General features: G+C 36.1%; 2 protein-coding genes across 2 annotated transcripts in view; one reads left to right on the top strand and one right to left on the bottom strand.

Annotated features, from left to right (window-relative positions):
* The first annotated feature begins 536 nt into the window (after positions 1–536).
* Positions 537–12,457, top strand: part of LOC120414869 (uncharacterized) — a 50,682-nt gene continuing 38,761 nt past the window's right edge. Inside the window, exon 1 of the mRNA XM_039576188.2 lies at positions 537–593. Within this exon, the coding sequence (XP_039432122.1) occupies positions 552–593 (42 nt within the window). The 5' untranslated portion in view covers positions 537–551. The remainder of the gene's footprint in view (positions 594–12,457) is intronic.
* The window catches only part of LOC120414870 (glutamate--cysteine ligase regulatory subunit), a 33,980-nt gene continuing 26,139 nt past the window's right edge, over positions 4,617–12,457 (bottom strand). The window contains exons 2-3 of the mRNA XM_039576189.2: positions 10,489–11,059; positions 4,617–5,766 (exon numbers count right to left, since the gene is read on the bottom strand). Coding sequence (XP_039432123.1) covers positions 5,624–5,766; positions 10,489–11,059 — 714 coding nt within the window. The 3' untranslated portion in view covers positions 4,617–5,623. The remainder of the gene's footprint in view (positions 5,767–10,488; positions 11,060–12,457) is intronic.

The raw sequence follows: 12,457 nt of genomic DNA on the forward strand, positions 1-12,457 counted from the left end.
ACATTGGATAAAAAACACTAAAATTTTGTTTCATAAAAAAAGGTTCACTAACTTTATTGCCTATTTTTGCATACTTGAGAATAAATTTGGAATTATCTAACGTTTGAAACACAAAACACATCACCACATCACAAAGGCTTAGACATCCCTAATAAAATCGGTGTGCCTAACAACTAATTTCCCATGTAGTGAAAACTGTTTGTGGTATAGTTCACTAGACCACAAATAATTTTTACTTTATGGGGAATTAGTTGTTAGGCACACTGATTTATTCGGGATAGTATTTAAAAAACACACAATCAGCAATCCTGCATAGGCATTCAAGGGATAACACATCTATCTATTTTAAATCGGCAACCGTGCCTCCCTTGGTTTTATAAACAAAACGTAAGTAACAATAGAAATTGTGGATCACATTGCAGCAATTGTTTTATTAACTGACCGCAAAGGTTGTGTTTTGTCCTAAGCAAATTTGACCTATTTTTGTTTTTTCTTGTTCAATTTTAACTTTAAACTAAGTGATTTTACCTTTTGACGAAATAATACGCACGATGAATCGAATTTACCAAGCAGTAAGCTCTTCTATAGTGGAGGTGAGTGCTTGGTTTAGTCTTAAGAATACTCTCACAAAACAACAAAAAGACAACAAAAATGTCAGTGCAAATAGTTGAAATATCCCACCAGCAGAAATCAATCAGCTCGCCCCTCCGCGTCCTACCTTCAGGCCATTCCCCGATCCAGAACTCCATAAATCATGCAGGCAAAATCGCCCGAATTTCCTTGTGCACCAATAAAACATAACTAAAACAGCCGAACGACAGCCGCGCGGGATCGTGAATGAAATTTCGCTCAAATAAAATCCTCTTGACGCATTGGAATTAAATTACACGGCCGGCTGATGCTGGGCGGACAAAATCGAGGGGAGGGACCGATTGTCGATTGGGCCAGTGTCCAGTGCCAGTGCAAAAGGGTGACAACATTTGATGAATGAATGCTACAGATGAATGAAACATATTTCATCGTTAGGCTACCTTTTCGGGGCCTCCGATTTGCTTCGGGTCCTTACATTTGGGCCCACTTCCCGCCCTTCTTCGCTTACTGGGTTTTCGTACACAGAAAAAAAATCTTGTTGTATTTGAATACAAGTAAACAATAATTTATCCAAAATATGACCTTTTTGTAAACTATAGATTCAAACAATACAATGCAAGGTCTAAGTTTATAAGTTTGAAACTGTGTCAGATAAATTATTTTAATATTTCAGCATATCTTAAAATAACCTTATTTAGATATCTGAGTTGATATAAATTGTTTAAACAATTTTTAATCTATTTTAGGCCATCAACTGCTGCTAACTGCTGAAAAAAACAAATTTGAAGACATTTGGTCGAATCATTTCTGAGATACACTTATTTTATGTAGCCAGTTAAAAAAAAGGTGCCACGATATCTCATCACTAATTTAACCAAATCGGCTCAAATTTTGGGTAAAGACTCGAAAAACAGCTTCTTTACAAAAAATGATAAAAATATTTTCATGTTTTTTTTTCATTTACAGAATCAAAAATATTCTGTTCTTTCTGAACATCAAATTTCAAAATTCGGCATCATCATGCATATTGAGTTAATCTTCAGCGCCTTCCCCAAAAATTTCAGCCAAATTGAAAGATCCAGTTCCGAAATATCGTAACATCCAATTTGTTAATCTATCATCTTTAAATAGGTATAATTAACAAATTATACGACCAACTGGCTGCAAATTTGTTTTTCCAGCCGTTAAAAATGTGAAGTTTGATACTCTTCGCTTCGCTTGGAGACAGTGATTTTAGCGGATCGCAGACTGGATTTCGCCATGTGATGTGATGATTTTCAAGGACAGGTTGCCTAGGAATTGGTAATGAGGAATGAAACCAACTCCACCTGAACTGATCCTGGACATTGCCATTGCTCCCATCTTCACCGCGCACCAAGAAAGAAAAACGGGTTTGGAAACCGAGAAGTGTTGATGCTCCACTTATTTAAGGGGACAAGGGAAAATCTTCAAGGAGTCACCATATAAGTTTTTCTTGGAGTTTGATAATTTTTTGAGAAGGTAAAAGGTCTAGGGTACGCGGTAAGCGGTATGCGTTGTGACCATTTAGATATTGTGTTTGAGGGTTATATTTTTAATTTCAAGGCAAGCAGTCGGATGCTGCTGCTGATGAGACAGGTCCTGTTTAAGAATAGCAAAGTATTTTTTTAACTTTATCATTTCTAACCGAACTCACCCAGCACGCCGCTATTTGAAACCCATCCCCTACCGTTCAGTATTCCCAGTGAGCAGATTTACTCCTTTTAAGGGATCTGCTTTTGCCAAGCCATACAGGAATCGAACCCGTTACCTTCCGCTTACAAGGCGAAACTCGTAACCTCACGGCCACGGTAGCTCGGCCAAAAAAAAGCTTGAAATGGTAATATTTTGCGATTGTTTTTTAGGAACAACCATTTTACAGAAATTGTTATTATTTGGCAAACAAATCATTTCAACAGTTTTTTTTAGCTTTTCGAATATATTTTGTGGAAGGGCTTTTCCTTTATATTAAATTTTTAAATTGCAAAAAAGCGATTTTTTTACTTGAAATACCTTTTACTTGAAAGCTAATCAAAAATTGTAAAAGAAAATGCTAATGACCATGAATTTGTACTCTCAATACTTTTCAAAAATAATAATTTTGTTTATTCAATTTAATTGATGTTTTTGAGTAACTTTACGATTTGTAGAAAAAAGTTAGAATATTGTCAAACTACATTTAAATAGTAGTTTATGCAACAAGTTGCAAAAAGAAGATTTTTTCAGCACGAGTCGTACATTTATCCAACGAGGTTCACCGAGTTGGATAAATACGACGAGTGCTGAAAAAATCAAGTTTTGCAACGAGTTCCATACAACATTTTTTGCAATTCCGAAAAACACCCATTGAGTGAAATTTTAAGTCAAATTTTCCATGTATTTTGTCAATAAATCGTTTACATCAAAAAATGTTGAAAAATGTTACTTTTCGAAACAAGTGCTGAAAAGTTCTACTTTTCAGCACCCATTTCAGTGCTGAAAAGTAGAACTTTTCAGCATTTATTTTGAAAAGTGTTACTATTCGATTCTGTTATTTTTGGTACAGAAAAGTAGGCTTTTTCGTCGTTCAAGAATGACAGGAAAAGTAAGTAGTTTCACGACGGAATTGCAAAAAAATAATTATTAGATGCAAAATCTAATTTGCAATCGAAAATGATTCAATGCTTGATGCAATACTTATTTTCATAGCTATTTTATGTGTTTTTTTAAATGTTCAGTTTTTGCAATTGAAGCGAGAGTATGCCAACAAAAAATATTTTGGAAAAACTGAGAAAAATTTCTACTTTTAATTTTGTTGATCAGACTGCTGAATGCTGAGATACAGTCTCTTAATGCTTAAATTTAGTGTCATCTATTAGGTCCTAGATTTTCAACTCGTGATATCTTGGAAACTATGCGTTCAAAGTTTAAATAATAACATTTTCTGCTCTTTTTTATAAAAAAATATTCAGACATTTTTTTAATCCTTTTGAATGGTTACTTATTTTAGACATTTTGAAATGTCGGGCTAAACAAATCTTCAAAATATATAATGAATGAATGAACACTTATGAAAGTATTCAATTTTGCTAGAATATTTTGAATCTCAAAATTATTAGGCGAACTATTTTTTTTACGGATATTTTTAATTTAAAAAAATGTCAATGAATTATTGCAAAAAAACTTTTGATTGTTTGTATTTAATATCAAACACAATAGATTATACTGCCGTTCGAAGCTAGTCCGTCTCATATGTAATTTCGTCAATTTTGAGGTAATGATGCAGTTTGGTTCAAAATCATGTAAACTAACAGAAAAATCAATAAAATGTAGTACTTTGTTCTAGAAAGCCGGAGAAAATCCACTTTTTCGTGAAATTCTAACACGTAGCCTTATGGGCGGGACAACTTCGACACCCGTTTTTCTCGGCTTGCTGTTTTTACATATGGGACGGACATTATTAGAGCGGCAGTATAAGACCTTTTCAAAAACTCTAGAAATGCTTTTTACATTCTAATGATTTAGGACAGGATATATTGTATCGATGTACTGAACAAGAATATACCATATATCAAAATTTAAGTTTAATTTATCATACAATTCTTAAAATACTCACCTGAGTAAAAGTTAAAATTAAATTTCTCGAATTAGAAGAGAACTATTTCCTAAATCAATACATTTTTTTCACCGTGCATCGCATCGCGAGACCCTTCAAAGGCAACCCAAAAGGACAACCAGCAACCAGCGACACACGGAATTTGCTTAATCTTGTCTCGATTGCGCCCTGGTCGGCTGCTGCGCGCTCCCCAGTTGCGGCACCGTTGTTGTGACTTGCGCTGCAATCCAATAAATTATGCACCCGTAGGCAGGCATCCTCGGTCGAGTCCTTTGCGCGCTCGATCCGCCCAAATTTCGCGGAATTATTTCGGCAGTTTGCTATCGCGCCTCCGCTGCGCGGTCAAAAGTCGTCTGCTTCGCTTAACGGGACACGGGCTTCGGCATGTGATATTTATGGTATTTTGGGCGAATTTGCGTTTTCGGTTTCGGTGAAACCCCTTTTATTTCTCGTGCTCCTTTCGATTTCGTTTCCACATCAATAGTTTGCGGCTTGTTTTTATTTTTATTTTTTTGTTCGTGTCTTCCCAAAAGCATCTCAAAGTCGATTCTAAAATATATAGTCTTTAAGGATGTATAGAAAAATCATCAACTAACTAGGCAGATTGTGTTCGTAGTAATTGTAGAGGTCAAATTAAAAGACAGAAATGCTTACGACTTATCGAGAATACAGTTCCCTAGCTAAAACTAGTAAAAAATAAAACTTAACGAAAACTGCTCGCTCGATTCTAACCTCGCCGTACTTTCGCGAAACCCTTTTCTCACCATTTTTTTAATATAACATCTAAACGTAAAAAGTGTTATTCCATCCTCACTACACACAGTCCACGTGCTTCACTTGAAATGTTTTTATATTTGTATATAACGGCTACATCACATAGTTTCTACTTCTTTTGTTTGTATTAAATACACAGTACTGCCATCTAGTGTTCGTTAACATTGATACTTCTTGTAGAGGTATTTTGCTCATAATTAATTTTTTTCACCACACACAGTTGTGCTTGCGCTTGTACTACAGAAAAACAGAGTGGTTAAGCATCAGGAGTGATTAAGCCATGGCTCACCCTTAGCACGGACACGAACCGCGAACGCGTACTAGAGCGAACTCACCACACACGCACAGTGCCTAACAACGATGTGAGTGCGGTAGTCTAGAACAACAACATCGACTTGTGACTTCCCTAATTTTCTGTTTTAAGAACAACTTGTGTGTGTGTGTTTGGTGTGAGTCAGTGTAAGTTTGTAGTTTTATAATTCTTCGTTGGACTGATGATTGTGTGTTTGTTGTAGGTGTGTGTGTGTCACTTTAAACCAAGCATCTCGTACGTGTATATTGTCTCCTATATTCTAAACATGCTAACATTCGACCATATTAAAAGCTTAGACACAGCAGTTAAGTGTTTTGTGTGGCACGCAGGATTCACTTGTGGGCCGCCAAGCTGACGATGAAGCCCTTCGCCGCGAGGACACCCCGGCACTTGATGTGCACCTGGTAGCGGGTGGTCCAGGTGGCGTGGTACGCGGTCAGATCCAGATCGGTTAGCACCTGGCGGGGCAGCAGTTCTGAAATAAAAAAAAATAAAAATATATGTTAACTAAAATGCTTTAAAAAATATATACCTATTTTTGCTTGTTGCTGCAAAGAAAATTTGTATTTTACAAAAATAAAATACAATAAATCTTATGAAAACACGTTCACCGAACACCTTATTCCCTTGGAGTTCATTCACAACATTCAAAAAGTACCGCAAAAGTTAAACTTTTTCTAATAAAATTATTATAAAATTTTCATAAATATGAGTTGTTTTTTTTTTTTTTTGCTTGAAGTTTGGGGTCCCCAGATACACATGTATTTGGATTTTTTCAAAAATATTTAGACAGGGCCGAATGGTTTTTCTCCAAAGATTGTATAGGCACATGGCGTTACATTGTGCTGCCATCTGGTTTTTTAAGTGCAAGAGTGGAAAAGTGCTGAGTCATCGTCTAAAAATAGACGGCGTCCTATCTCGCCCAGCAAAATGATGTCGACTACTTTAGTTTCGATGAGAAAAAGTGGAAAAGTGGAAGCACTGATACAAACTTTAGAGAAAAACCATTCGGCCCTGTTTAAATATTTGTCAAAAAAATCCAAATACATGTGTATCTGGGGACCCCAAATTCCATGCTTCCCCTCGCGTTGAGTCGGTGTTATTTTTTTGAAATTGTCTGCTATACAACTTTTTAAACAATTTTCACTATAAAAAATACTCTGCAAAGTTACAAGAATCACGAAATTTTAAAATGATTTTTTTATTGTTAAAATGAAAATTTAACCCTTCTGGGTAGTTGCAGATTTGAAAAGTGTATAACAATACGAAGTTGACTTTATAGCTGTCGGCCACCATTGCTAGTACCAACCACTAGTGTCTTCCTTTTTATCTACAAGGACTTCACCGCCCTGGGCTCCTAAGTGTATGAAAGTATGGCACGGAGCGACGGCGCCGACTACCAATATTTACACAAAGAATTTTAGAGCGCCCGCCGCGGGATTCGAACCAACGACCTCTGGATTGTGAGTCCAGTGCGCGGTCCGATTGATCCACACGGGCGGGAAGTGTATACAAATCTCCCTCAAAATTACAACCACAATTTTTTTTACAGTAACTTCATGAAAAATGGCGAATGTTTTAAACGCGTTTTTTCGCATGTTCAAAAATGGATGGGGTCGTACCGCCCCTTCGTCACGAGATATCGGATAATAGACCTCGGATTCGTAATCAGGGACAAAAATTACATCTTAGAGCAAAGTTTTACGCAAATCGGAAAGGGATCGGAACAACTATTTTCCGATTTCCTTTTGAGTTCTCAGAGAATGACCCACATAAGTATCACTCAAGTGCTCGTAACTCGAGACAGGGTTGCCAGATCTTCAAACTTTTTGACTCGTGATGGATTCGGACATAGATTCCATACAGTAGGATCCGGCTTTGAAAAGTACATAGATATCACTAAGTGATCATAACTTGTGACAGGGTTGCCAGATCATCATTTTTTTTTTATTCATTAGAACGGAGTTTTGGTAAATTAATCACAGGATGATCAAATTAAAGATTCGGACCATAGGGACCATCCATTAACCACGTGGACTCTTTTTTGGAAATCTACAAAACCCAAATAGCACAAAAAAACAGGATTGAGATGATTTTTTTTTTTTTCGAATGTCCCATATAACGACGAACCAGTCAAATTAATATATTCATTTTAAGAGCAGGATTATCACCTTTCCTAATAGAAAGCAAAAAAAGAACTGTTTCCGTTTGACATAATAAAAAAAAACTCAGGGTTTTATTTCATAAAAAAAAAATGTTAAGAGGCAGTATTTGTAGATTTTGCTCGGTTTGTTCTAGAGGTCGTATCGAGGTGCTCCGATTTGGATGAAACTTTCAGCGTTTGTTTGTCTATACATTAGATGAACTCATGCCAAATATGAGCCCTCTACGACAAAGGGAAGTGTGGTAAATCGGGCATTGAATTTTGAGGTCCAAAAAACATGAAAAATCTTAAAATTGCTCCCTTTTGCGTAAAACTTGATCAATTCCAACTTTTTTTAAATGTCTTTTAAAGCACTTTAAAGTGTGCTATATACATCTAAGATTGGTTTGACTTTTTCTTATAGCTTTTGCAAAGTACTGTTAAAAATGGATTTTTTTAAAACCCTAATATTTATTTTTGCAACAGCCTCCAACACCTATACTCCCATAGGTCAAAAAATATGAAATTCATGGACTATTAGCCGAGCGGAATTAACTTTTTAGTCAAATGCAGTTTTTCTCATAGATTTACGATTTTTCTATAACAAACTTTTTACATCGTTATATTTGCACTGTTGCACTGTAGCCCAAGAAGACGGTACTTTTTGGGCTCAATTTTTACATATTCGGAATCCTCGAGAAATTTCACGTACGTTAGAAATTAAAAAGTTGTAAATTTGACTGAAAAAATGCCATTTAGAATGAATTAAAATATTTTTTTACATTTTGTCAGATTAGGGGTAAAACAGATATTCGCTTACTTGATACAGCATTTGACGAATTGATCACAGGGTAAACCAAATCTAACTTTATTTCAAAAATGTTTTATTTAATTATTTAAAAAAAATAAATTTACGACTCGAATACTTAAAAATGCTTTTTCTGATCTGTTCAAAATTCGTGAAAATTATGTATTAATTCTATTTAGCATTCTCAAGAAATGTTAATTTTTGAAATAATGTAAAAATGTACAAAAATGAAACATTGCCCTTTTTAAAAGTAAAATATGTGATCTCTTGAATTAAGCTTGCTATTTTTCCTATCTAGTTAGCATAAGAGAGCGCAGAGGCATCGAATTAAGTAAAACCAAATTATCTTCTATATATATAAAAAATTTCGACGGTTATGTTCGAACGCGAATCAGTTCAATACGGAGAGTCGGATCGACGTGCTCTTTGTTGCGTTGGGTTCGTATAAGCCCAAGGAAAGTTTATACGCTAACTAATTGACACTTTGGCCACTCTGTAACCGATTCCGGAGCATCGGCAAATTGTATGGAGAAAGTTACGTAAAATCAAATTTTGATCACAGGAGGCTGAATAAGCAAACAAGCTTAAAACGTCAAGAAACCAAAAAAGGGCAAGACGAAGTTTGCCGGGAAAAGCTTGTTTTTCAATAAATGAAAAAAACTTGGAAAATATTCTAAAAGAGCTATTACACTATCGCAAGCAAACAAACAAACAAACTCGCACTTTTTCGTGTTTGACAGTTTGCCAAACTCGCAAACTTGTTGCTGAACAAAATAGGGGCAGGGGGGGCAGAATGGCCCGCCTAAGTAAAATGCGCCAAAAACCATGGAAAAACATGAAAACTTATGAATTCAGTGTAGTAGGCTTATGCTTTGGGATGTTCCCTTCAATGTTGTATACTTGGTTGATGAAATTTTTTAGCTTAAAACTATTTTTGAGCCACTTTAAAAAAAAAGTTTTTTCGACTGCTTTGCCAGGGTGCGGGGCAGAATGGACCACCCTGCGGGGCAGAATGGGCCACCTTAAAAAAACAAGCCATTTCGTCTAATACAACGTTGAAGGGAGATAAGAAATGACTTAAGGTACCTTTCTAACATAGTTTCCATGAAGTTAGACAACTTTAATAAAAATAGTCACTTACCAAAACAAACATTTTTGAAAATAGTTTTAATATGTTGAAATAAGTCACTATTTTTACAAATAAGCATCAAAACAACTAAAACATCAACTAATGTTGCATTAAACGTTGTTTGTGAACCTACCAGGAGTGAAATAATCCATTTAATCCAAATTTCATAACTTTTGATTGTTTTTGTAAGGCAGGATAAGGGTGGTCCATTCTGCCCCCAAGTGGATTTTAATTTAACACTTCCACCACCAAGCCTCTAAATGATTTTAAGGTTCCGTTGTTGATTGTATACCTTGATAGTAACATCTAGTATCGTTATAAGCATTGAGCAAACTTTTTCAAACAATCCAACTTTTTAGAAAGCTTATTTAAAAACCTCGAAATAAACAACATTTGCGTGGTTTTTCTAATAAATTTACATTTTTGCTCATAATTCGAAAAATACAATGAATTCAAACGTCGTTTTCGGTATGGTGAAGTTATTTGACGTCCTTTATAAGACCCTTGCCTTACAATTGGTCTAAATCCATTCTAAAGCCCAAAACCAAGGGTGGCCCATTCTGCCCCCCTGGTCCATTCTGCCCCCCCTGCCCCTAAACTATAAAATTTATGATTTTTGAAAGTAATTTCTGCAATATGTTAAAATACATTGGATTTCTTGTGCATCTTCATTATTTGCTTGAAACTGCTCGGGAAAACCAATAAAAATGTTTAAGTCGGATTTATTGATAATACTCTTATATTGAGGTCCACAAGCTTTAGGAAAAGAATTAAAACAACATATGAAATTTCCAGGTAGTATTATACCGTCATATGACCATTTTTCAATCTTTTTTTTTAATTATCATGTAAATAGGGTCATTTCTTGTGATGTATGTTATTCTTTTTTGATTTGAATATTTTAATATGTTGACGCACAATCCAAAGGTTCGAAAAATTTCCACCTCCTCGGAGGAATTTAATTTTTCAACAGATTCACAAAGTTACACGAAACAAATCAAACCCCAAGCCTATTTGACGCTCCGAATTTCATTGAAGCCCATCTAAATGCTTGATGGTTGGACAATAATGAAGGTTTAAAACGGTTTAATTTACAATCAAATGATTTGTTTCTTACCTTGCGGATCACTGTGCGTCAGCAGCTGAATATCGTTCTGCCCGCAGTACTCCTGCAGCTGCGGTGGCACCACACAACACGCCGCCAGGTTAATCTGCGCAATGGTCGGATGCACGCTCGACGCCTCAAACAGATCCCGCAACGACTCCACGTCCAGATCGGCAATGCCCAGTTGTCCAATCTTCCCATCAGCGGCGTATCGCTCCAACGTGCTCCACAGCTTCTTCAGCTGGTTGACCGCATTGTCCGTACCGACGGCCCACTCAATTACGCCCTCCTTGACCTCGCCGTTCGATTCAACTCCGTTGTCCGTTGCCGCCGACCTCGGGTGATAGGCCAGGATCAGATTGTCCAGAAAGGACACGTTCAACGTGTCAAACAGCTTCTCGACGGCCTCCGCGAGGCCACCCTCGGTGTACTGATTGAGGAAGATCTTGGCGCCAATTTTGATGTCCGTCCGCTGGTGCTCCTGGACCTTTTCCTGCAGGTCATTGTTCCGGCGGGTCACCAACCGTGGCTGCCCTTCGACGAGTTCGGCCTCGGCAAACGTGGACCGCAGACAATCCGTCAGCTGGAACGAAAGTGAGAGCGGGGAAACCATTTCAGACCAGTTTCGTAACATCGTGATTTGTTTGGCAAATCGCCCAAATAAAAAGTGCAATTGGAAAGTGCCGAACCCAAAGGAAGGGGGCTATAAATAAGCCAAAACGGATGCAGCAAACCCCACGCCGCTGGGAAAAGGTCGCCGTGGAAAAGTGCTCTCATATTTCCATCACAGCAGCGCTGCGGGAAAGTCTCGGCAGATCGATTTTCGTCTGATTTACGACGTTTCAAAAACAACACGGTTCATACACGGAATGCATCCCACAGTATATGATTTGTTGGCTTTTAGATTTGCCGAAAGCGCAGCGTGGTGGGTGGTTTAAAGTTGGAAACGTTTACAAAGTGTAAACATGTAGGATCTTGTCCGTTGATTATTTTAATGGAATTTTAAATGACTTTAAAACCAGAGTTCAGCTACAAATAGCGAGCTTAAAAAATAACCAAATATTGGATTAAAAACCAAGCTTGAATGAGCCACAATTCAACTGATTACTTAATCTGTCCAGAAGATTTTTTTTAAAAAAAAATTTGAGAAATTATTATTATTAAAAAAAATTTGGTGTTAATATTTTCATAAGAAAATGTTCTTTCATTGATTGTATGCTTTGAGCAGCAAGAAAATTCCAACCTAATTTAAAGAAATACTTCAATTTAATGTCTTTGACAATGAGTTATGTACGATATGTAAGACTATAGAATAAAATAGTTACAGACATAAAACAAATCACCAAACTTCTACAAACCATCAATCAAACCATTTGTTGTTAGCGGACAAAAAAATAAAGTCTAGAGCAATACTTGTAATCAAGTCTGTGGTGCATTTTAACAAACTGTTGACCCTTTTCACCATAACAAATATATTTCACACAATTTTAAAAATTTAAAATTTGAAAAAATTAAATTCAAATTTTTAAAAATTCACAAAAATTCAAATACGTTTTGATAGAACCAGTTTATAAATAATTAGTTTTTTTTTTGTGAAATTTCAATATACTGTACCACAAAAACATTTTCTCCTTAAAACTAGATTTTTGGAAACTAATCATTGAAAAACAACTATACTCGTGCGTAATTTTTGTTCTGACCGATAACAAAAGAGGGGCAAACATCTTTTGTTATCGGTCAGAGTCGAGGGATGAACACTTCAAAAAATCCTAATCTCTGGCTGTCGATCTTCACGATATCAATATTGCTCCAGCTGTCAATACATTTTTCAGTCCCTTCAAATATATTGCTTTGATTTTTCGTGTTATAATTTGATAACTCCCGCTTTTGACGGTCCCTTCAATATCGACAACGAGAGAGTCCACTGTAATTTAAATTTTTTGGAGTTGTAAATCTTTTAAATTATTATTTTTTATTTCTT

Source organism: Culex pipiens, chromosome 2 (genome assembly GCF_016801865.2).
Source record: "Culex pipiens pallens isolate TS chromosome 2, TS_CPP_V2, whole genome shotgun sequence".
NCBI classification, from domain to species: Eukaryota; Metazoa; Arthropoda; class Insecta; order Diptera; family Culicidae; genus Culex; species Culex pipiens.